Genomic DNA, 26,620 nt, shown 5'->3' with positions numbered 1-26,620 from the left:
ACTGGAAAGCGCCCTCTAAAGTGGAAACTTTTAAGGGTTTAGAGGGCGCTTTTACTGGAAAGCGCCCTCTAAAGTGGAAATTTAAAGGGTTTAGAGGGCGCTTATTTTGGAAAGCGCCCTCTAAAGTGGGTGGTTATTTAATTTTATTTTTTTAAAAAGCGCTATATTTTTTTATTTATTTTAGACAACCTGTATATTGAAGCAGTACACCTAAAACTGTATATTCTTATCATTTTTCAACACACAAAATATTATAAAATAAAAATGGGAATGACCAAAGCAAAAACATCAAAATATATTCTTATCATTTTTCAACACACAAAATATAAAACAATTCGAGGTATATGTTTTAAATCATAAACTAATGATTGAATATCTATTTTAGACAGTTTGCATCAGTGATTTACAGTACAAATTCATCTGGCACTGAAGTTTCTGCAGTACTTGTTAAATGATAATTCATCTAGAAGTACAAAATATACAGAAAAAATTACTATGATAGTTGAAATTTAGAAGTTTCAAGTCTTAAAATCAAACTATAAGTGGGGGCATTTCAATTCAAGAACATTTCTCTCTTTCACAAGACTGTTATCAGAAATTGAATGGAAACCTATTTGGAACATAAACCAGGGATATTTTTAAGACCCATCTTGCCAAGGACAAGCTTAGGAATAGCTGGAGGGCTATCAAGCCCCATGCATCGACTGAACTCATTTGCAAGCTCCACTAACCTATACTTATCTTTCCCCACTTTCTTGTTAGAGTTGTAGTAACCAAGCCATGCCTGATATGCTGCTTCTTTATTTTTCATCTCCACATTGGATAGAGCCCTTTCCACCTGTTAACAATTTAAAATGTAAGTGCATCGTTGGAATCACAGTGAGTTTAATGAACTCGAGGTGGCATTGTAATTTTGCTAAAGCTTTAAAATTTAGCTTTTGCCAAAATCATGGTGACACACCGCGATCCTGCCAAACTCGTAGCTAATCGTTGCTCCACATATTGGTTTGTTTGTCTAAAAACTAGCTAAAGTATTAGAAGAAAATCAATAATTGTCTCCCTTGTATATCCAAGTATACCTTTTTCTTAGTGTCAGGATCAACTGAAGGGACCGGAGCTTTCCCAATAGGTAAATATTTTGCAGTAGCTAAAAAGAACTCTTCCCAAGGAGCTAGTAGCAGTATGCCCTGCCCTTCTTTTCCTCTTCGCCCCGTTCTACCTAGTCGATGTATATATTGTTCTCTATCAGCCGGTAGACCAACCTGTTCATTGTAGAAATGGAAGAAACATGACAATTTGAAATCAATAAAAGCGTTAAATAATTTGGCAACTCATAATAAAAAAGGCTTGCACTTTTAGCAAATGTATGTATTGAGTGTCCTTACGAGTATGCGTTAAACAGGATAGAAATTCATATGGACACGAGCATGCTGGTAATATAGTCACAAGTGAAACAAGGAAGGAGATCCAAATATACCTGTACAACAAGAGTAACATCTGGATAATCAACTCCACGTGCAGATACATCCGAAGTAACCAAGATGAGACCCTTTGACTTCCGGAATTCATCAGAAACTCTGGTTCTATAACTCTGAGGCTTTCTTGAATGGATTTCTCTCACATTCAAGTTCAACTCCCCAAGGAGATCAGCAACAAGTCTTGTGACCATAGCGGTTGTGCAGAAAACAAGAACCTGATAAACCAATAGCTACATTACATATCCTCCAAATCCATGTAAACATGATTGTAAAAGTTAAACTTTGTTGTCAAATCACAGTTTACTAATCCAAAATACTAATCTAAACAGTTCATAGTGAAAGGATAGAGAAAAAATTAAAATACAGTTGGTTGCAGATTAGAAAGCAAACCTTGTAGTCAACATCATCTGCAATGTGCTCCTTCAGAATAGCATAGAGTAAAGGGAAATGCTTGTCTAATAGTGCAACTAAATGCATTTGGCGGACCTGAAATGATCCAAAGCACCATAAATAAAGATCCAAAAAATATGTTATATGATGGTTGTATATGCATATACACATGTAAGTATCTAACAAGTTATTACTATCATGAAATTATAAACAATTACATGTGAATGTGTATCCTCACTACCCTCCTGAACTGTATTAATATATTCAAAATCCCTTTTCATAGCAATATGGCAGACTTGGCGCACCTTCACAATCATACGAGAATAAGCCCAATGCGCATATCTTTTATAAAGCATGAATCATCACAGCTAAAAAGGAAAGGAGTGAAAAGAAAGAAATACAAACCTCATCGGGAATTGTTGCAGAAAACATAAGTGTCTGTCGTTGTTTAGGGATTGCAGCGAATATCTTCTCAATATCTTTGCGAAATCCCATGTCTAGTAAATGATCAGCTTCGTCGTAGATCTAACAGAGGTGGAAGGAGAACGCCTTAGAAGTAGCGAAAATCGTAGCAGTGAGAACCCTAACGTGAAAAAGAACGAAAATAACAGAGAGTGAAATAACAAAACGCGTAGTATGTTATAATTTTAATGTTTACTAAAGGGGACCTTAGAGGGCGCTTGTGGAAAAAAAAGCGCCCTCTAAAGGGGGCCTAAGAGGGCGCTTATGAAAGCGCTCTCTAAGGCTTTCCAAAAGCGCTTTATAAACTGGAAATGCACATGGACTTATAGAGCGCTTTTTTAAAAGCGCCCTCTAAGGGTAACCTTAGAGGGCGCTTTCTAAAAAGCGCCCTGTATTGTTGTCCCTCTATCTCCTCCTTATTTTTTCGCTTCACCTTAGAGGGCGCTTTATTACAAAAGCGCCCTCTAAAGTGCGCTGTCTATTCCAGTTGTTCGCTCCTTATTTTTTCGCTTCACTTTAGAGTGCGCTTTTGTAATAAAGCGCCCTCTAAGGTGTGCTGTCTATTCCAATTTTTGGCGTAGTGTGAAGAGATTATCCTATGTACAAAAGTTAAAAGTTTAGAGTTGAAAAGATCTTACCAAATGGGTAGCAATCCAATAGACACGAATGTCAATAGAAACCCAGAATTCCCTTGGAATTTTAGAATTAAGCAACACACAAATGCACAATTATATTATCTTGAAGAGCAAGGCATCAAATAAAGATGGCCTCATCCAAGCTTATCCATTTCATGATCTTCTTCAAAATAGCCCATGCAACATCTGAATTCCACAAGTCACAGGTTCAAAATAACAGCTTCACAATGATCATGTTGTAGATGAATCTTAGAGAGATCTTCAAAGATGTATCAGATGAATTTAAAATTGCAAGCACTTGGTTCTTCAACAAGTTGGCATTGGCCAAGTCCATTAGCATAGGAAGGTTGCCTAAATTCTAAGTTCATTCGTCCAAGATCAAGCCAACAGTCTACTCAAAAGTTTTTTTAGTGTTCTTTATGATTATTATGTACATTAATGGTCAAAGACCACACAAACAAACAAAGTAACACAAACAAAATATATCACACAATATGGTCCAAATGGACAAAGTGAAAATTACATTAACATAAACAATTAGAATGATATGTACAATGGCAAATGAAATAAAGTGCTAAAAGTAAATTGCGTTAAAGTAAAAGCTTGAAATTAAGAGTTAGTAGTTAGTAGGTTAGAAGTTAGTTTTGTTTTGCTTTTGCTTTTCAAGACATTCTTTGGAGAACGCTCAACCCATTTATCACAAGCATGGATCCTTGAACCAAAACATCTTCCAAAGGAAGGAAAGAAGGCCAAGTTTCCACACAATACCATGAAAGAGGGGAGACTTACAATCTGACTAACTAGAATGCTTATGCCTTTTATGTCACAAATTTAGCGCTACGTTAAGCAATCGTAATTGGACTTATGTAGAAGTCACAACTATTTGAGGTCGGCAAATAGAATTTTGGTGTTAATGCATGTTAGAGACATAGTATAATGGACTATGCTCATAAAACATACCACACACAAAAAGAATATGCAAAAGGTGTGGCCTAATCTCATCCATACTCATGTCAATTTTTCAATCAACTAGCATTAGGACTTTGAGATGTCATAGGTCAAATGGAATGAATGAATTAAGAAGAGGAATAAGATGAAGTGGGAAGGGGATGAATGAAATCACAAATTGGTCAAAGGAGGACTTTTACTAAATTAATATCATTCATTCATTTTGGGAGATGGAATGTACATTCCATCAATCCCCTAAATCCAATGATATTAATTTGACAAAGTCAAATCAACCTTGACCAAGGCCCAACAACAATAAGCAAACTCATACAAGTCAATACAAATGGTCAACAAAATTTAATTGGCATTTATTCAATTAAAAAAAATAAAATAGTGCATTTAAATCAAATATGTTTTGTCCAATTCCTAAAATCTCATCAAAACACCAAAGAAATTGCCATGAGATTTATCATAGGCCAAACAAGGTCAAAGGACCTTGGAGAAAAAATTTCATAATTTTTGGACATTTAAAAATATTTTTAAACAATTAAAAACAAATGCAAAATCAATTAATTCATGAAAAATATTAATAATGATCCAAAAAATAATTTTAATTCAGAATATGAAAGAGAAAAATTTTGAAATTTTTTGGTGAAAGTCTCATATTTTTTGGATCAATATTGAATTTAATATGAATTATTGAAGAAAATGCAATTAAAATAAAAATTCATAAAATCTAAATTACGTGAACCATCAGATCTCCCTCATTAATTGAGGTGGCAGATCAGATGGTCCCTAGCGCGCTATCCACCATGGACCTTAGTCAGCGCGTGGCAAATGTGGTATTCAAAACCAACGCTCAGGATTAGAATAAAACACCTGGATCATGTGGTTCAGATGCTAGCCAACTCATCGTCGGAGCCAGAGCTCCGGTCATCTTCTCCGGTGGACCTCACCGGACTGGTCCACCATGAACCATCACCATAATGAAAAACAAGGACATGATCTTGAAGAAAAAATGGCACTGAGCTTGAATTTGACCTCCATTCACTCCAATTCCAAGTATATTGAGAGATACATGGAATTGAAATTTGAGGTACATGAATTGAGTTGCTTCGATTTGACCTCAAAGCAACTCAATCTTCTTACCTACATTGGTAGGACTTCAGACAACCAAAGAATCAATAGAATTGAGCAAGAATTTGAGAGAATCGAAGAGTTTAAAATTTCTGGAAAATACCTTCAATGAAGGTCTGAATTTAGTTGATCTTGATCTTGCTTGTGCTTGGACTCACTCCACTTGCTTGCAGGAGAAGGATTGAATGGTTAAAAAGCTATGGATTCCTGGAGAATTGAATTCCAAAACAATGGAGATTCAAGCTTAAATTCAAGAGAATTTTTCAGGCTTATCCTTTGAGAATTGAGAGTTTGAAATGGGGGATCAAAGCTGGCGCGATTGTCTATTTATTTCTGAGCAATTGAAGCTCTATTTATAGCTGAAATGGTTGATAATTGCACACTCACATTCACTTTCCAATTTTGGCAAATGGTGATGTAATGGTGCATGGGCGCGCATAGGCCCATGAAATTATTGCTAGAGGTCCAAAAATGAACATCAGATGCTCTGAAGTAAGCTTGGATTGCAAGGCAAATGTACATTGATGTTTGAAGTTTGATCCATGCCAAGTGATGTCACCCTGTTTAAGTCATGTGCAGCCTATACATTTCTTGTCCAAAATGAATGAATTTGAGCTCTTTGGAAAGGTGAGATCAAGAGAAACAACTTTCATGTTCAACACTTCTTCATTTGGAGCTTGGAACTTGGAGAAATTTGAGGTGGAAGTTTGGAAATTTTTGACATATCAAAATTTTTCTAAGTGTCAAGCCATATGTCTCAATATTCCACCTTGCTTAACTTTTTCTATGAGCTTCAAATGAGAAACGTGTCTTTATAAAAGTTGTATCTCTCTCAAATACCTTCAAAATGGTCACCAATTTCATGTCATTTGGATTTGAAATGATAGAGTTATGCATTTTTGAAGTTTAGAAAAATCACTTGATCAATGGTATAGGTCAAAAGTGACCTATAATGTAGCCTCATATCACATGCTCAAAAAAGTTGAATTAGCTCCCACTCCAAAAATAAAATTTGAATTAGACACATTGAATTTGATTGTGCAACTTGGAAATCTTTCAGCTCATAAAAAATGAGCAAGTTATGTCCTTGGGAAGTTGACTTTCAAATTAGGGTTTAGACAAAATTACCTATAATGTTTCAACATATAAAATGATTTTCCAAGCAAAACTAGATCTAGGTATCAACATGAAAGTTGTTTTAAATGTCGTTTAGAGTCAGTTTACTCTTGGAATCATTTTCATATGGTGAAAATTGTAGGAGATAGAGTCTAGGGAGACCCAGTTTTGATCAGACGAATTCATCTGGCCAACCTCCATCAACCAATTTGCTAACCTTCAATTATTTGGACTTTCTTGGATCATGGTAGATCATATATGCATAAGATGATGAATTTTTAAGTGTCCCTTGATAAATTTGATCAATTGGTGAGATAGCTTGTTGGAGAAGTTACTCAAGATACCTAGTCAAACTAGGGTTTCCAAAAGGCAAATCACTTTCAAACTCTTGAAGAAAACTTGATCAATATAACATGTAGAGATCATTGGGACTCATATATTATATTCATAACCATTCTTGAATAAATTCTTGGTTGTGCTCTTTGTTCATGAGGGTCTCAAACCCTAGATGTGAACTTGATGAATCAATGAGATCATGCCCTTCCTACAAAAAGTTAGGAAAATGCAAAGACATATTTTTGGTATTTTGATTAGTAAAAATGATAAAATACAAGTATGATACAATCACAAAGTGCTTGGTGATCTCTCCCAAAACAAAACCCAATGAAAGAGAGGTAAGGAGGATGTCAAGACATGATCCCAATGCTAATGTTTATGATGAAATTTCATGAGGGATCTTAGGGTCAAATTTGGGGTCTTACACACGCGTCTTCTGTTCTTGAACTGCTGCAAAATTATTACTTCAGTCGAAAAATATCTTCAGTCTTATAACTTCCTCTCTCGAGAATCCTCCCTGTCGAACTTTGTGACTTTGGTTTCGAAAACATGATTTGGTTACTTGTACTTAGCCAGTATATTTATCTCACATCCACTCTCGTCGAACATGCTGAGTCAAAAATCTCAGGCTAACAACAACATTCACACTTCTCATCCCAACGAGACGCCTTTTTAAGAGGACAAAATTGTGAAGGTTGTCACACCTGAAGTTGATAATACCTTGTAGCCACATTGACGCGGATTTGAGATCGACCAGAACATTCGTCCAAGAAGGAGGGGTAAGACCCACATGCTCGCACCCTGCTCCTTAGCCTCAACCGGGGAGGCAACTTTTCCGAGATGGCCAAAATAGTCTCAAGTTGCTTGGAAATTAAGGTTAAAGGTAATTTATATATAACACTCACAATCCTTAGTCCAATGAGGTGGTGCATATTTGAGGTCATCGGAACAATTAGTTTTAAGGTTAAATATATTTTTTATTTTGATCTTTTTTAGTCCTTGGCTTACTTAAAAATTAAAAGATTGATATTTTATATAAACTAAAATTATATTTAACTCATAATTTGAATATAAATAAATTATTAAAAATTATATAGTTTATTATAAAAAAATTAATTTTAATTTTATAATTTTTGTAAGTGTTACTCTTTCTTATATAAAAGAATTTTAAAAATTGCAAATAAAAGACTTTAGTTTAACCAATATAGTGTGGAAGAGTTGACAACATGACTCTTCATAGAAAGAGAACTTTGTGTTCATTTTTTGAAGTAGTTCATCTGAGAGATAGTTCATAGCAAATCCCAAAAATTGTATTGGAAAAAAAATCTAAGAATGTCTCTTAAAAATCATTTATTCCACCCCTTAATAGTGAATAAATGGGATACCACGGATTTGAATTTGGACCCCTATAATGGATGTTGTTGCACAACTATCAAATGATCAGCTGGTTTAACAGGGTTGAAAATCAATTATTTTAATGAATTTGGAAGAACAAAAAAATCTTCATTCTAATATTTGCCTTAGGCCTCACATTATATTGGGCCAACTCTGAACGTGAATTGTTGGTTTGTGGTTCAACTATTGTTAGCAGCATTTTTTGTATTTTCTCGTAATGTCTAATATAATATATTTCGTACTAAAACCAAAAATAGAGTAAGAATCGGTGATAATGGAAAATCTGAGCTTATGATACCACGGAGAGGATGCTGACTTGCAAGGTTATCACTATAACCCTCAAGTCAGTATGTGAGGGAGAAAAGTGAATTGAATTTGAATTTAAAATTTAATACCTTAATTGTCGCCCTTTCTATATATAGTGGAGTAAAAATAACAACTTGTTATTTGTTAGGTGTGAATCGTGGAGAGTCGTTGGATGTATATTGAGTTTGAATCCTTTGTATTTATCCATAGAGTAACTCCTTGTATTGAGAAGTGTAATGATAGATTTATAAAAGGCCTATTAAGGGTTGGGGGATTATAAACCGCCATTATGGGGCTACTCTCATTTGCCTCTAATAATTAGGTACCACCTCGCATTGATTGCTCCCTACTCACCCAATCATTGTAAACGTGGGAAAAGATGTTCCCTAGGAAATAAGCATTCAACGGTCCCCAGCTGGCTAAGTGGGCAGTTATCGATCCCAAGGAAACCCTAACTCCAGGTCCTAGAGCCTCTATAAATACTTCATTCGTATAAGGTGAGAAGGACATATGGTAATGCATACAATATACCCTCATAAAGCTACAAAGATTCTCATTCCACATGAGTTTGTTCTCTCATCACCATAAACATCGTCAAACATGATCTCTCACCACCCTGAGCAAGCCCTAAACTCGCTGAAAATTAGTAAGACCTCTGGCCACCTCTACCAGCATAGGGGAACAACGCATTATGTACTTTTTGACAAGAACAAGAAGGTTCTGGAAGGATTGCATCTCCTTTAGAGTGGTCATCCAATGATCAATATGGTCATCCCAAAATAGTTGCCCCAAGCCATTGTTTTCGTGTAGCAAGGCAAGGGTTTATTGTATTAGCCTTGGCTGCCAATCACTACTTCATCTATCCTGGAAGAGAAAAAGTAAGTGTTCAAGTTTTTTTGGGGATTCACGCATTTAATACCTCATACTTCAAACATCTTGTGTGTAAATGACTTGAAGCGTTTAGTATGCGAGCATATGATTCTTGAAGAGTCAGCTTCGCATTTCTCTAAGTTATCTTTCCAATTTTTCTGGTTACCTCATTTCTTTTTCTATTTCTCTTTCCTCAATCTAAAAAAAATAGTATACATCATGAGTCAAAAATCATAGAAGAACGCTCGATCTTCGTGGGTGGACTATATTTACTCTTCGATTGTTTCTGTCTTTTCTAGATAGGGTAATCTGGATGAAGCAATTCTTTAGGTTGTTCCATCTTCATATTAGGATGTCTTGACCCCTAGTGAAAATGACAGGATATACGGCGAGTATGGTGAATGTGACATTCCCTTTTATGAATGTGTCTACTTGATCTTGGAAGTCCTTAAGCATCTGATAGTGACTCTGTCGCAACTTCATCATGCGAGTTGGAGTATGTGAAAGTCTTTCAGTATTGGTGAAAATAATTGAATGGGAAATCTTCTCTGACCCTTTTCTTTTATCCCATGTGACCCATACACATGGTAAGAGTTTAGTTTCTTGGAACCTATTGTCTTAGCCTTCGGGGTTTTTTCTGAAAGCTTGAAGCATTTTGAAGATCGATTATTTATGGTTTCCCCTATCTGCTCAAAGGCTCATGCAAATTTTTATGATGTTTGATCGCTCAACTGTGTGAGTCGAGAATGGGATACAAACTGCAAGTGCACAGTTCTATCGCGTAGTTTTAAAAGATATCGATCCCACAGGGACTTATGAATCGATATACCGTTATCTAAAGTTACTACGTAAATCTAAGGTGAAAATGTTTGATTGTTTGGGGAAGGAAGCTAAAAACTAAACTAATATCTAGATTAAATATTAATAAAACGGATATCGGTATGTAGTTCGTCAAAACTAGGGAATCAATTCCTTGTCGGTCTCTCGGCTTTAAAATAAATCGTTTCGATTAACTTTATTGGTTAAAGGTTTTATCTCAAACTCTCGCTCTGTTGAAGAAACCATGATCTTATATTAATGTTGCTGTCACTTATAATTAAGTCAAAAATCATGTTTTGAAAACAATAAAGTTGCAGAAACTCTTTTTAAGAAAATACTGACCGTTTTAAACACCCTTATCTCAAACTCTCGCTCTGTTGACTTAGGTTATACAATTAAATCTAAATGCTTAACTCTCGTCCTCACATTCAATCTTTAAAAATACTTTTTGGAAAAAAGCCAGAATTTAATTACTTCTAAAACTTGCTCTCGCCCTGAGATAGACTTAATGACTAACTTACACTGTCCAGTTAAAACCTCAAACTCTCGCTCTGTTGGTTTCAACTTCTTTATGTCTTTTACTTTTGTAAAAAAATCTTGTTATTAAACCTGTAAGTTAAGACCATAAAAAGATTGATTCTAATTTTAAGTTTGAATAGACCGACTTAGTCTTGACCCCTTTTTCTGCTTACTTTACATACCGATACCTAGGCGAATTAGCCGGACATGCTAACTAAATAATAATTATTATCATGCATACACAGACTCATTTCAGGCAGGCAATGTAAATAAACAATAGAATAAAACATTAAAAATTAAATAACGATTAAAGAACCTGAATGCGTAATACAATGGTCTTGAACACTCCACCACAAGCCGGTAGGATTTGTTCTTCGATTCTTCAATTAAACAGTAAATTAAATCAAGGAAATAAAACTCGAATATAACGTAAGGTTAAATCCGGTATAAAGTTGCACAGTAGTTTCCGGTGTAGAAACTACTACGCGAAAAATATCTAAAAGCTAAAAACGGGGAAGATAGATTGCAAGGGAAAAAGAAACTAAAACTTGCAAAAGAAATAGATAAAATAAACGATATTAATTCTGCTGGAAAAAAGAAAAATAAGCAAAAAGCTTGAACAGAAAATCGGCAGAGCTTCGGTGTGTTTAACGGCAAAAAGAGAGCAGGTCCAACGAGAGGGATTAGGGTAGCTATTTATAGTAGTGCTACTAACTGCCTTTTTCTTCTTTTCCACGAGTCTTCAGCATGCTAAATTCACGGCTTGGGGATAGGACACGAAGTCCTCGTTGCTTCCATTCTTCTGAGAGCGTAACTTGCATCAAAAAGCTAGTGGACTGGTGTGACGCTCGTCACACCATGTGTGACGTCCGTCACAAGGCTACTTCGCGTGACGCTCGTCACGCGTCCTGTGACGTCCGTCACAGGCACAGCATTGGTGACTTGTGCGCTTTGGGCTGGGCTTTGGCCTTTGGTTCCTTTTCTCTCCTTTTTGTTCCTTTTTACACCTCCTTTTCTTCCCTTTTTCACTTTTGCTTCAAAATGGGTACCTGATATAAATAGAAGAGGAATACTGCATAATATCTGATAAAATGAGATGAACTAGCGTAAATGATAAATTAATTTAATTGAATTAAGTCTTAAAAAGCGATATAATTTCGTGTTATCAAACTCCCCCATACTTAAATCTTTGCTTGTCCTCAAGCAAAATTCAGTATAGTAAAAGTTTTAGCCAGATGGAATTTTAAAGCACACATCAATTCGTACTAGGTTGCCAATGGATTTTTGTTTAGGAGGACTTGAGTTTAATCTTGACATCAACAACTACCGTAACAACTTAGATAACCCTACCTTATGCCAATCAGTTTCAAGTACACTATGATAGCTATCCTGGTTCCTTTAGTCTTATCTTGCCCGTTTTCATTCTAGCGAAATCACATTAAGCCCTTTATCTTTTCGCGCACATAGTGGAGTAACCGGTTAGTGACTATGATCCGCTTTTAGCTAGAAGTTCTGGTACATAAGTCGGATAACTTCATTATTCAGCCCATTGCAAATTGCGGGGGATCGAACCGTAGTCCGCCCTACCAAGTTCAGTACCAGATTCCTACTGAACCAACTCGTAATGGATCTTTCATATTGTGTTTTTGCTTGATTTGCGACCTTTAGATTAAATGATCTGGTAAGGATCACCTAATTTAATTAGTGCATCTCTTGATGTATTCGTATATTTCATGTTACTTTGGGGATCATTCACTTATATTCATCGGCTCTCCACGTAGTTTGCTATTAAGATGGTGCTGACTTCTGTATAAACTACTTGGGGTTACCATAGAACTAAAAGTTCAAGGAGTTCGGTATAATAGGTGCTTATCCTGGTCTAACATATTGAGGTTCTCAGAGCGTTGTTATGGTAATGATTTTGTTTTTATTTCACTCAAATTTTATAAAGTAAGCAACCTTTATACTTATTGGGTGTGTTAAAATTTTTGTTATGGCTCAAGAAAGTTGAGGGAAATAGATAATAGAAAATTTCTCACATTCAGGACTTAACTTAAAAAAAATATTTTTTTTTTTTTCTTTTTAAAGGGAAATAACAATGAAAAGGGAGAGTACATACTTGAAACAAAGATGAGAATGGAAAGAATAATGTTTCCCCCCCATACTTAAACTAAACATTGTCCTCGATGTTTTAAGGGAAAGAAATACAAAATGGAGATGAAAAGAAAAATACAACTAAGGCTGCCTTCCACCTCTGGTTCTTGGTCCTGGTGATCTTTGACGTATGTCTAAGCTGCTGAATCTGCTAAACAACTCAGTAAACCGCTGGTCGGTTATGGCATTCCGAGCATCCTGTTGCTGTTGCATTTGACGCATCATCTGCATCATATCTGCATTCTGTGCCTGCATACCATCGATAGCATCCATAATGTCGTCGTTGGTCGCAGGCCTTCTTCGTCGACGACGTTGGGAGGATGGGCCGGCTGCATTATTGGAAGGGTTGAGCGGGACTGACTGTTGTGTTGGCGGATGATCACCTTGTTCCATTTCTTCAAACTCATCTGTTTGCTGGTTTGTTTGTGAAGGCTCGCCGATTTCAGGAGCGCTGAGATCATAAAGGTGGCGGTCCGGGTTTGTGACATCGGTTAGGGTGGTATTGGGTAGCACAACACTTGGGACAGCTTGGTTGTTCACCATAAGATAGTATCCTCCGCCTACTCTGTTTTTAATCAGGCGGCTGGAGCGACAATAGCTGATATCCATAGACAGGGGTGGTAGGGATGCTAAAGTTTGGAGTTTATCCCCTAGGTTCAGGCCAAGTGCTATGGAGGTTATTAACCCACCAATTATGAATGGTTGCCGGCCTCTAGCACATAAGGTGCGGATATGATGAAAGAGAAAAGAGGCGGCGTTTACCTTAGTATCCGATTCGAAAACGCACTGGAGGAAAAAGAGTTCTTTTGAGTTGATCTTACTGTTGTTTGGTCTTCCAAAGAGTGTGTTTTGCAGGATACGGAGAAAATAACGGATGGTGGGGTTATGGATGTGGGAGAGAAGGAGTTCTTCCCAGTTGTAGGTATTTATACCGGAAATTTTCTTAAAAAGGTCGAAAACTAGAACTGTGTTCCAGTTTGAGGTTGGAGGGATTCTGGCATGGAGCAGACCTTCTGTGGGAAAATGTAGCATGGCACTCAATTCGCGTTGGGTTAGAGAGTACTCGGTGTTAAACATACGGAAGGTTGCCGTACCGGTTTGGAATTCACCTTCACCGGCGGGAGTGGTGTAGTCGTAAGAACTTAGGAATTCTAAGGTTAGGGAAGGGTAGGTGGGTTGGTTATGAGTGCAAAGGAAGGTTAAATCGGCTTTACGGAGCATCCACTCGATACCTTGGAGTAAGCCTAATTGTTGCAAGCAAGTTAAATCGGGGTACCTGGTGGGAGCGACGCCTCGCTGTTGGAAGCGCTCGAATTGCTCTTGCTGATAGTTGTCATCTCCGGATCGGAAGATGATATTTCCGAAATTTTGATTTCCCGCCATTGTGATGGATTTTTGAATGAGTGATTTGGAAAGGAAAAGAAGTGTATATTTGATATGAGAGAATTGTTTGTGGTGAAAGAAGGAAGTTTGGAGGGTATTTATAGGAGAAAAATGTGGGAGGTGAAAAGAAAGAGTGGTTGAAAAGTAATTAAATGTGGTAAATGTAAAATGAATGGGGAATGTAAAAAGGTAAGGGGTGTAACGTTCGTCTCCAACGGCTCCCTAACGTTCACATGTCTGAGGGGCGTTACGCTCGTCACAAGGGTGTGACGCTCGTAACAAGAGTGTTGCGTGCCGTTCGTCATGGATTGTGTGACGCTCGTCACACAGTTCTTTTGGCAAGGCTTCTTCAGTAGCGCTACACAGACTTAATTAGGAGATGATTATATTTTGATTATTTTGTTTTTGTTTTATTTGGTTTTTAGATTGTTCTAATTAATTTAGCTAATTAATTTGTATTGCATGCTATTCTATTTCACATAATAATAATTCATTCTAAGTAACAGTAGAGAACATAGCCATTGCATGAAATAAAATTAACTAGCAGCTTCAATAAAAAAATCATAATGTATTACAGGAAGGGAAAATAATGAAATGGAATAGAAATAAACATGCATTCAAATAACATTAATGAAAAAAGTCTAGCCTAAAACTAAATAACTTAGAAAGGAAAAATAACTAAATTCCATCTATCTACGGATCTCTGGCCGGAGGAGTAAAAGAGTTAACATGATGCCGTAACATACGTAACTGACTTGCCGTGCTGCTCATGTGTTCTAGGACTGCAAGTCTCAAGCTGTGGAAATCTTCCCTGAGGGCGTTTTGTTCTGACATCAAAGCTTCAATGACGGTTTTAATATCTGTTCCTGGCATATGATGTCGGAGATCGGGCATGGCTGATTCTTCGGTCAGGACAGGCTGAGGAGGAGGATCAATATCATGGTAGCCGGATGGAGTCTGAGGGTCGGATTCAGCAAGAGAGATATGGTCAACATAGTGCTCATAGTCATCACAAATCTCATAATCCTGGATGGATTCAGTGGATCCATCAGGAGTTGGGGTTTCATTCAGGTTATAGAGCCAGTTCCTTTGGTTATGAACACTAGTCCTAGGATCGGGCAGGGTGAATAGGCAGAGAACCTGGTTATCAATAATAAGCTCGAATTCATCAGACCCTATGTTTGCTATAAACATAGTGTTGAAGAGGAAAGGTATACTCAGAGTAGTAATGCCACAAAAAGGGTTCAGGTCAAGCATAGGCTGACGTAATCCAATAGCATTACCTATCATAGTTATCAAGCCACCTATTCTAATGGGTGCTCGCTCATCCTGGATAAGGTGGTCCAAATTAGCTAACATAAAAGTAGCACCGTTTACTGGACGGTTCTGGGAAGCACAAAATATGATGAAGAGTTCATCACGTGAAACTGAAGTACTATTTGGCTTCTTCCCAAATAAAGTGTGGGTCAGGATCTTATGGAAATAGCGAAAAGTCGGGTTATGTATGTTTCCAGAGAGAAACTCATGTTCTTCGGGCTCATCATTTCCAGTCAGCTTAGCCCAAAAGTGTTCCAGCTCTCTATATTCAAAAAGTTCTTCCTGACTTATAGTGAATGTATCAAAGGAGGTAGGAAAACCCAAAAGGTTGGTGAAGTCTCTGATATTGAATTGGTACTCCATATTGAACATTCTGAACTGGATAAAACCTCTGGTAATTCCTTTTCCATGGCTAGGTAGATAGATTAATGAACTAAGGAATTCTAGTGTGAGTCTCCGGTAGGTGGTGAAATGTCTCAGGATAGGGGAGGTCTCCCATCCTATCTGATTCAGCAAGAACAGGACACTCTGTCTCAATCCAAGGGCAGTCATCGCCCAATCATCAGCATATAAACTAGGTAGCATCTCTCTAGCGGCTAGTTCTTCAAACTTTCGTTTCTGAGCCATTCCTCTGAACTTGATACCCATACGATCAGAATGTCCCATCTGGTTAGTGTTAACTAGAGAAAAGAAAACATGAGTTTAAGTCAGGATTTGGCCAAATGCCGAAAGAAGAAAAGAATTATTATTATTATATATAGATATATTTTTTTTCTTTTTGAATAAATCAATAATGAATACTAAATAGAAATTAAAAGAATAATTAAGAGAAAAATAGAGAAATGATAATAATAATAGAGTAATAAAATAACGGATTAATTTGTGGGTTGTCTCCCACTAAGCGCTTTGTTTAAATGTCGCAAGCTCGACAAAGAAATTGTTAAATATAGTCTATGAGTCCTGGGGGCGTTTCGTCTAAGTGTAGAATTTGCGAATCCTCGTTGGTTTCAGCATAGTGATAGTGTTTCAGACGTTGCCCGTTTACGGTGAACGGTTCTGTAGATTGTCCTTTTATTTCTACCGCTCCACTGGGAAAGATTTTAGTGATATGGAAAGGTCCTGACCATCTGGATCGTAGTTTTCCCGGGAACAATTTTAGTCTGGAGTTAAATAAAAGTACTGCGTCGCCTTGCTTGAAGATTTTCCTTGATATACGCTTGTCATGCCATTGTTTTGTTCTTTCTTTATAGATTTTAGCATTTTCATAGGCGTCTCTTCTGAGTTCCTCTAATTCGTTTATGTCAAGGATTCTCTTTTCACCGGCGGCTTTATAATTCAAATTTAAATTTCTAATAGCCCAATAAGCTTTGTGTTCTAATTCTACCGGGAGGTGACAGGATTTTCCATAAATGAGCTTAAATGGGGTCGTCCCTATGGGAGTTTTATAAGCAGTTCGGTATGCCCATAAAGCTTCTGGTAATTTTAATGACCAATCTTTCCTTGAAGTGGCGACCGTTTTTTCTAGTATTTGCTTTATTTCTCGGTTAGATACTTCCACTTGTCCACTGGTCTGAGGGTGGTAAGGTGTTGCTATCCTATGTCTCACTCCATATTTAAGTAGTAGTTTTTTGAGTACTTTGGATATAAAGTGCGATCCACCGTCACTGACTACTATCCTTGGGATGCCAAATCTCGGAAATATTATATTTTTAAAGAGTCTAGTTACTACTCGGGTGTCATTAGTTGGAGAAGCTATAGCTTCGATCCACTTTGATACGTAGTCAACCGCCACGAGTATGTACTTGTTACCGAAGGAGGATGGAAACGGTCCCATGAAGTCTATTCCCCACACGTCAAAAATCTCTACTTCCAAAATACCTTTTTGTGGCATCTCGTCACGTCTAGATATGTTTCCCGTGCGCTGACATCTGTCACACTCCTTAATAGCCGCATGTACGTCCTTCCATATAGTTGGCCAATAAAAGCCAGCTTGTAGGATTTTAGAGCAGGTCTTGGATGTACTTGTGTGTCCACCATAAGGCGCAGAGTGACAGTGTTGGATTATATTTTCTACCTCTTCTTCGGGTATACATCGACGGAAAATACCATCGGGGCCTCTTTTGAAAAGTAAGGGATCATCCCAGTAGTAGTGTTTTATGTCGTGGAAGAATCGTTTCTTCTGCTGGTAAGATAAAGTAGGTGGAACTATTCCGGCAGCTAAATAATTGACTAGATCAGCGTACCATGGTATGACAGATATAGCTAAGGTGGTTTCTACTTGCATGTCGGAGTTGTTCTCTTCCAAAGTAGCTATGAGTTTATCATACGAGAAATCATCATTAATGGATGTTCTTTCTGGTTCAAGGTTCTCAAGTCTAGAGAGGTGGTCTGCTACTACGTTCTCAGTTCCTTTCTTATCCTTGATTTCTAAGTCGAATTCTTGTAGTAACAAGATCCATCTTAGGAGTCTAGGTTTAGCATCCTTTTTTGTTAGAAGGTACCTGATAGCAGCGTGATCGGTGTAAACTATTATTTTGGCTCCTACCAAGTAAGAACGAAATTTATCTAGCGCAAATACTACTGCTAGGAGTTCTTTCTCGGTTGTGGCATAATTCATCTGTGCTTCATCCAGGGTTCTGCTAGCGTAATATATAACGTGAAGCTTTTTATCCTTTCTTTGTCCTAAAACAGCACCTACAGCATAATCGCTAGCATCGCACATTATTTCGAATGGTTCATTCCAGTCTGGTGTCTGCATAATGGGTGCGGAGATCAGTGCTTGTTTAAGAGTTTGAAATGCTTTTAAACAGTTATCGTCGAATATGAATTCAGCATCTTTCATCAATAGTCCGGTTAAAGGTTTAGTTATCTTGGAGAAGTCTTTGATGAATCGTCGGTAAAAACCGGCGTGTCCTAAAAAGCTTCGTACTTCTCTTACGGTTCTTGGGGGTTGAAGATTTTCGATTACCTCTATTTTGGCTTTGTCTACTTCAATTCCTCTATTCGAGATGATGTGTCCTAAAACAATTCCTTCTTGTACCATAAAGTGGCACTTTTCCCAGTTAAGTACTAAGTTTACTTTTACACATCTCTCAAGGACTCTTTCTAGGTTTTCAAGGCATTCTTCGAAACCTTGTCCATATACGGAAAAGTCATCCATAAATACTTCCATGATGTTTTCGAGAAAGTCGGCGAATATTGCCATCATGCATCTTTGAAAGGTTGCAGGGGCATTACACAGACCAAACGGCATTCGTCTATAAGCGAAGGTACCAAAAGGGCATGTGAACGTTGTCTTTTCTTGATCATCAGGGTGAATTGGTATTTGAAAGAAGCCTGAATAACCGTCTAAATAACAGAAGTGTGAATGTTTTGCTAATCGTTCTAACATTTGGTCAATGAATGGTAAAGGGAAATGATCTTTTCGGGTTGCTTTGTTTAGTTTCCTATAATCAATGCACATTCTCCATCCCGATTCAATTCGTTTAGTTATAGTTTCCCCTTTTTCGTTTTCAATAGCGGTTATGCCTCCTTTCTTTGGTACAACGTGTACAGGACTGACCCATTTGCTATCAGATATAGGATATATAATACCTGCTTCCAATAACTTGGTTATTTCTTTCTTTACTACCTCACTTAGGATCGGATTTAGTCTTCTCTGGTGTTCCCTAGAGGTTTTACCGTCTTCTTCTAACATGATGCGGTGCATACAAATAGAAGGGCTTATTCCTTTAAGATCGGTTATGTGGTATCCTAGTGCGGTTGGATATTTTCTTAAGATATGTAGGAGTTTTTCTGTTTCGAGTCTTCCTAGATCTGCATTGACTATCACAGGTCGTTCAAGTTCTAAGTCTAGGAATTCATATCTCAGATTCTTGGGAAGTGTTTTCAAATCAGGGGTTGGTTTGTTAAGACACTGCGTAGGGTCCGGTGTTATTGCTAAGCATTGTTTAGATTTGTCTTCTAAAAGATAGTTTGATGATTTGTCTTCTCCTGACTCTGCTTCTTTTATGCATTCATCGATGATATCCATGAAGTAACATGTATCTTCTATTGCAGGTGCTTTCAAGAATTGGGAAAGAATGAATTCAATTTTCTCTTCACCTACTTCGAAGGTGAGTCTTCCTCGTTTTACGTCTATGATTGCACCGGCAGTTGCTAAGAATGGTCTTCCTAGTATAATAGGTGTAGTATCATCTTCTCTAATGTCCATAATTGTGAAGTCAGTGGGAATGTAAAACTGACCTATGCGTACAGGAACGTTTTCAAGGATTCCTACAGGATATTTGATGGAACGATCTGCTAGTTGCACAGACATTTTGGTTGGTCTTAAGTCTCCCATTTCTAATTTCTTACATATGGATAAAGGCATGACGCTGATTCCGGCTCCTAAATCGCATAAAGCTTTGTCGATGACAAATTTTCCTATGTGACAGGGTATAGAGAAGCTACCTGGGTCCTTGAGTTTAGGGGGCATGTTTTGGATTATAGCGCTACATTCGGCAGGGAGTGTAACGGTTTCACTATCCTCAAGTTTCCTTTTATTAGAAAGAATTTCTTTTAAGAATTTAGCATATGAGGGCATCTGCGTAATAGCTTCGGTAAACGGAATCGTAACGTTTAATTGTTTAAGGAGATCAACAAATTTTCTAAATTGACTTACATCTTTGGTTTTAACAAGCCTTTGAGGGTAAGGTATAGGTGGTTTGTAAGGTGGTGGAGGTACATAAGGTTCCTTCTTTTCTAGGGTATCCTTATTACTCTCTTCCTTTTCCTTAGGTTCACTTTCCTCAGTAGATTTCTTAGGGTTTTGGTTTTCTATCCTTGGATCAGACGGTCCTTCCACTTCCGTTCCACTTCTTAATATAATTGCATGAGCTTGGCTTCTCGGATTAGGTTGGGGCTGTCCAGGGAATGTACCAGTTGGTGCAGCAGTAGGTGCTTGTTGTTGAGCTACTTGAGATATTTGTGTTTCTAACATTTTGTTATGGGTAGCCAAGGCATCTACTTTGCTTGCTAGTTGTTTAAGTTGTTCGCCAGTGTGTATGTTCTGGTTTAAGAAATCTTTATTGGTTTGTTGTTGGGAAGCTATAAAGTTTTCCATCATGATTTCCAAGTTGGATTTTCTAGGGGTATTATTGTTAGGATTTGGTTTCTGATATCCCGGGGGTACGGATGGGGTTTGATTTGGAGATTGCCCAGGTGCGTATAAAGCATTATTACTCTTATATGAAAAGTTTGGATGGTTCTTCCAATTTGGGTTATAGGTATTCGAATAGGGGCTTCCTTGAGCATAGTTTACTTGCTCTGCTTGGATTCCAGTCAAGAGTTGACATTCCGCAGGAGTGTGGCCTTGGATTCCACAGACCTCGCAAGTCTGAGTTATAGCAACCACGGCGGCTGGAGGTGATACATTTAAACTTTCGATTTTCTGGACTAAAGCATCCACTTTTGCATTGACGTGATCAAGGTTACTTATCTCGTACATGCCAGTTTTCGGTTGAGGTTTTTCCACTGTTGTTCGTTCGGTTCCCCACTGATAGTGGTTTTGGGCCATGCTCTCGATAAGCTGGTAAGCATCAGCATAAGGTTTGTTCATTAGTGCACCACCGGCAGCGGCGTCTATTGTTAACCTTGTATTGTATAAGAGACCATTATAAAATGTGTGAATTACTAACCAGTCTTCCAAACCATGGTGCGGGCAAAGTCTCATCATGTCTTTGTATCTTTCCCATGCTTCGAAAAGAGACTCGTTGTCTTTCTGTTTAAATCCGTTTATCTGGGCTCTTAACATAGCTGTTTTGCTTGGCGGAAAATATCGGGCAAGAAAAACTTTCTTCAACTCGTTCCAGGTGGTGACTGAGTTGGAAGGAAGAGATTGAAGCCATCTTCTAGCGCTATCTCTTAATGAGAAGGGAAAAAGACGAAGTCGAATTGCCTCTGAAGTGACACCATTAGCTTTAACGGTATCAGCGTATTGGACAAATACGGATAAATGAAGGTTTGGATCTTCGGTAAGATTTCCAGAGAATTGGTTCTGTTGCACAGCCTGCAACAACGAAGGTTTAAGCTCAAAGTTGTTTGCTTCTATTGCGGGCGGAACAATACTTGAATGCGGTTCATCTTGTGATGGAGCGGCGTAATCTCTAAGAGCACGAGCTGGTTCTGCCATCTCGGTTAAAGAAGGAAAAATGTTTTTGATATCAGGAAGGTTTATAGGAGGGAGATTGTTTTCAGCACGATATTCCCGAATTCGTCGTAAGACTCGGAGATATAGTTCGATATCGTTGATTCGTAGATAGAGCGGTTCGCCTTGAGAGCGAGTGCGTGGCATACAAATCAACGAAAGAAAGAAAATAGAAGGGAAAAAAGAAACCTTAGTCTCTACAGCGTAACGGAAGAGTTACGATATCGATTAAATAAAAGTCCCCGGCAACGGCGCCAAAAACTTGATCGCTCAACTGTGTGAGTCGAGAATGGGATACAAACTGCAAGTGCACAGTTCTATCGCGTAGTTTTAAAAGATATCGATCCCACAGGGACTTATGAATCGATATACCGTTATCTAAAGTTACTACGTAAATCTAAGGTGAAAATGTTTGATTGTTTGGGGAAGGAAGCTAAAAACTAAACTAATATCTAGATTAAATATTAATAAAACGGATATCGGTATGTAGTTCGTCAAAACTAGGGAATCAATTCCTTGTCGGTCTCTCGGCTTTAAAATAAATCGTTTCGATTAACTTTATTGGTTAAAGGTTTTATCTCAAACTCTCGCTCTGTTGAAGAAACCATGATCTTATATTAATGTTGCTGTCACTTATAATTAAGTCAAAAATCATGTTTTGAAAACAATAAAGTTGCAGAAACTCTTTTTAAGAAAATACTGACCGTTTTAAACACCCTTATCTCAAACTCTCGCTCTGTTGACTTAGGTTATACAATTAAATCTAAATGCTTAACTCTCGTCCTCACATTCAATCTTTAAAAATACTTTTTGGAAAAAAGCCAGAATTTAATTACTTCTAAAACTTGCTCTCGCCCTGAGATAGACTTAATGACTAACTTACACTGTCCAGTTAAAACCTCAAACTCTCGCTCTGTTGGTTTCAACTTCTTTATGTCTTTTACTTTTGTAAAAAAATCTTGTTATTAAACCTGTAAGTTAAGACCATAAAAAGATTGATTCTAATTTTAAGTTTGAATAGACCGACTTAGTCTTGACCCCTTTTTCTGCTTACTTTACATACCGATACCTAGGCGAATTAGCCGGACATGCTAACTAAATAATAATTATTATCATGCATACACAGACTCATTTCAGGCAGGCAATGTAAATAAACAATAGAATAAAACATTAAAAATTAAATAACGATTAAAGAACCTGAATGCGTAATACAATGGTCTTGAACACTCCACCACAAGCCGGTAGGATTTGTTCTTCGATTCTTCAATTAAACAGTAAATTAAATCAAGGAAATAAAACTCGAATATAACGTAAGGTTAAATCCGGTATAAAGTTGCACAGTAGTTTCCGGTGTAGAAACTACTACGCGAAAAATATCTAAAAGCTAAAAACGGGGAAGATAGATTGCAAGGGAAAAAGAAACTAAAACTTGCAAAAGAAATAGATAAAATAAACGATATTAATTCTGCTGGAAAAAAGAAAAATAAGCAAAAAGCTTGAACAGAAAATCGGCAGAGCTTCGGTGTGTTTAACGGCAAAAAGAGAGCAGGTCCAACGAGAGGGATTAGGGTAGCTATTTATAGTAGTGCTACTAACTGCCTTTTTCTTCTTTTCCACGAGTCTTCAGCATGCTAAATTCACGGCTTGGGGATAGGACACGAAGTCCTCGTTGCTTCCATTCTTCTGAGAGCGTAACTTGCGCCAAAAAGCTAGTGGACTGGTGTGACGCTCGTCACACCATGTGTGACGTCCGTCACAAGGCTACTTCGCGTGACGCTCGTCACGCGTCCTGTGACGTCCGTCACAGGCACAGCATTGGTGACTTGTGCGCTTTGGGCTGGGCTTTGGCCTTTGGTTCCTTTTCTCTCCTTTTTGTTCCTTTTTACACCTCCTTTTCTTCCCTTTTTCACTTTTGCTTCAAAATGGGTACCTGATATAAATAGAAGAGGAATACTGCATAATATCTGATAAAATGAGATGAACTAGCGTAAATGATAAATTAATTTAATTGAATTAAGTCTTAAAAAGCGATATAATTTCGTGTTATCAATGTTGGAGATGTAGTGGAGGGTTAATGTGTTGAGTTGTTCCTTATGTACTGGAAAAAGAGTAATTTCCTAATGGGAAATTGGTGGTACGTCTACAAAAAGGAAGACCTTTCTCAGAAAGAGTTGTATCAGAAGAAGTGGATGTTAAGCTTTGTCAAAGACCAAGGTTATCTCGCAGGTGATATTTATCAGGATGAAGCCGGTCGGAAATTCTTGAAACTCCTTATCGATACCCGTTTACTGATGCATGCACATACCAGGGATGAAAGAAGATTATTTTGGTAAGTCTTGAAGCTTTTGGCTTCTTTGCCTTCAATTTGCTTACTCGCGACGTATTTATTTTAGTAATGATTACATGAAGATTCAATGAAAGATGAGTTAGTGTTTTAGCTTTTAAGGCAAGGAATATAGCCAAGAGGAGCTGTAGCAGACCCTTCCACTACTTTGGAGTCGTCTATGGGTGTTGTTGCTTTGAATTCTCTTTAGAGGCTGCTGCATATTTTGGGTCTTCTGACCTTTACGTTGTCGATGGGGTCAGGCCCACGCTCTTCCAGGGATTTCCAAGTTCCTCCTTTAGAGGAGGATTGTTCATACCTAGCCAATCTGTTTGGGAGTGCCCTAGAGGAAGAACTAGCGACTCTGTCGCAATATACTCAGTGTGCCTTTGTTACGTTGGCCCTCGGTGAAATTGGTCGCTGGGAAGCTCTTTGGTCTGACTAACAACGTGAGGAGAAGCATCAGCTGGAAGAAAGTGTATGTAGTCTTGTAGCGGTGTATTCGTCACTTTATGATTTATTGACTAAATCAAAAGCAAAGCATACAAAGATAGAGTCGCCACCGCACTTTTATTTATCCAAAGGAATGGCTAAAAAGCGAACAAAAGCCTAAGAAGTTTTACACATAGAAAACTAATGAAAGGTCAGAGATCTGGGTAAGGGGTAATTATGCAAAGGGAAGGTGTTAGGCACCCAAAGCATCCTAGGTACTCCTAGGGAACCCTTTTCACAACTTGTTGTAAAATATATTGTTTATGAAATATTTATTGTGCAAACATTGATTGGGAAGATGAGAAAAGAATGTACAATTTTTATTATTTTTTGTGTTTGGATGGATAACCATTGCCTACGTACCTTTACAGGATCAAAACCTCGTAGTTCGGCTAAAAGATTTCCAAAACATGGGTGAATTGATTTTAAAACAAAAGCTCTAAGGTCCTTCGTTATCCACGGGAGAAAACTCAACCTATACAACCATAAGTCCACCATGTGAGAACAGCTTCAACTTGCTCGTGAGGGACCATGCCCTATAATAAGCAAGGAAGTTTACAATTCAATCACTAAGGACAAAAGGTGAGATTAACATCAACCACTAGAATAAATCAAACCTATGGCTAATGTATGAAAACTTATCAAGAAGTGGACTTGAGCCACAAAACAATTGAATGAGTGGAATTAATCAATTAGAATTATTCACAAAAGATGGTCAAAGTATGATTAGAATTCAATTCAAAAGAATTATTATGAAAATGAAGTTTGAAAAATCAAAGGCTTAAGGCCTAGGTTTCTAGTTTGAAAAGAAATGAAAATGTTTGCACAATATTTTTGGTTTGAGTTAACATGCAAATGGAGGTTGTAAGAACAAAAAGGTGGGAGGTTAAGGGATGCAAAACTTCTTAATTGTTCACCTCTTGAGATCATATGTAGATGATTCAAGTGATTCCTTTGGAAAAGGCAACAAGCAATAAGCAAGTAAAACATGGTATCAGAGATAACCAAAATAAATGGATACCAGATGCCAATCAATGGACTTACACTAGTCTCCCAAAACAAAGATAGATACCGGATGCCAATCAATGGACTTACACCAATCTCACAAAACAAAGAAAACATGGATACCAGATGCCAATCTATGGACTTATACTAGTCTCACAAAACAAGAAACATGGATACCAGATGCCAATCTATGGACTTACACTAGTCTCACAAAACAAAGAAAACATGGATACCAAATGCCAATCTATGGACTTATACTAGTCTCTCAAAACAAAGAAAACATGGATACCAGATGCCAATCTATGGGCTTACACTAGTCTCACAAAACAAAGGAAACATGGATACCAGATGCCAATCTATGGACTTACACTAGTCTCACAAAACAAAGAAAACATGGATACCAGATGCCAATCTATGGACTTATACTAGTCTCTTAAAACAAAGAAAACATGGATACCAGATGCCAATCTATGGGCTTACACTAGTCTCCTACCATATCACAGGAAACAACTGCCAATAAATGGACTTACAATTTATTCCTCAATGGACAAAACAAAATGTCACAAAGCAATGAACAATGGTCATGAAATGATGTACAATTAATGCTCAAAGATAATGCACAGAGGCACACACAAACAATTATGCACAAATAGGCAAATAAGCAAACAAGAGGTCAATTATCACACACTATATACAATCAATGGGCTCAAGCAAGGTTAGGCTTTAGAAACAAGCCAACTGGAATGGGGTGTTTTGAGCTCTTAACCCTAACATTGAGAGTTAGGGTGAAGCAGATGAAATGGAGATGAGGGGTGTGCCTCATAGCTCTTATCCCTGGCCTGGGAGAGCTTTAAACAATAGAAAGTGTGGGAGTTCAGAATGTAGGAACTCTTCTCCACATATGGTTGACTCTGTAAGATCTTGGGTTCTTATTCACAATGCATCAACACATGGTGTGAGCAAAGATGAATGACACACTGAGTAGCAGGGGATGGATTACACATCCCTTTTATCTGCCAATTGCCTCTTAAGAGGGCTTTACCTGCTTGGCACAAAATTAAACACACAAAGACATGGCCTCTTAAGGAGGGCTTCAGACAGGTGCCTGCCAATAACAGCAGGTCTTCCAGACTACATGAAGATTAGGGATTATACCTAAGTGGTATGCCAACCACAAGCAAAAGCAAAGCAAAGTTCAAATGAACTTAAAGCAACTTAGGTACCTGTGTAAACAACTAAACCAATCCGTACAACTTTCAGACAAACAGACAACAGTTAATAACCAACAGACAACCCAATGTACAAAACATAAGCCATAAGGCAAACTCAAGTGAGTTATCATCAACCT

General features: G+C 37.7%; 1 protein-coding gene and 1 pseudogene across 1 annotated transcript; one reads left to right on the top strand and one right to left on the bottom strand.

The window, feature by feature from the left end:
* Positions 1–610: 610 nt before the first annotated feature.
* Positions 611–2,363, bottom strand: LOC127129737 (DEAD-box ATP-dependent RNA helicase 31). Its single transcript, XM_051058867.1, has 6 exons — positions 2,274–2,363; positions 2,087–2,173; positions 1,869–1,964; positions 1,478–1,693; positions 1,080–1,262; positions 611–838 (listed from the first exon to the last, which is right to left on the bottom strand). The coding sequence occupies exons 1-6, from the start codon at positions 2,361–2,363 to the stop codon at positions 611–613; spliced, it is 900 nt and encodes a 299-aa protein (XP_050914824.1).
* Positions 2,364–20,952: 18,589 nt separating this feature from the next.
* On the top strand, positions 20,953–21,052 carry LOC127133943 (uncharacterized; annotated as a pseudogene).
* The last annotated feature ends 5,568 nt before the right edge of the window (positions 21,053–26,620 follow it).

Source organism: Lathyrus oleraceus, chromosome 3, assembly GCF_024323335.1.
Source record: "Lathyrus oleraceus cultivar Zhongwan6 chromosome 3, CAAS_Psat_ZW6_1.0, whole genome shotgun sequence".
In the NCBI taxonomy this organism is placed as follows: Eukaryota; Viridiplantae; Streptophyta; class Magnoliopsida; order Fabales; family Fabaceae; genus Lathyrus; species Lathyrus oleraceus.
The sequence above is the reverse complement of the archived record's forward strand: the minus strand, read 5'-3'. Positions and strand labels throughout refer to the sequence as shown.

What these genes read in the sequence shown, in the direction of transcription:
- LOC127129737 (XM_051058867.1), bottom strand. Translation starts at nt 2,363, where the DNA reads ATGGGATTTCGCAAAGATATTGAGAAGATATTCGCTGCAATCCCTAAA. An exon ending in CAGATGATGTTGACTACAAG is followed by an intron (nt 1,694 to 1,868) that starts GTTTGCTTTCTA and finishes TTGGTTTATCAG; the next exon opens with GTTCTTGTTTTCTGCACAAC. An exon ending in ATGTTACTCTTGTTGTACAG is followed by an intron (nt 1,263 to 1,477) that starts GTATATTTGGAT and finishes TACAATGAACAG; the next exon opens with GTTGGTCTACCGGCTGATAG.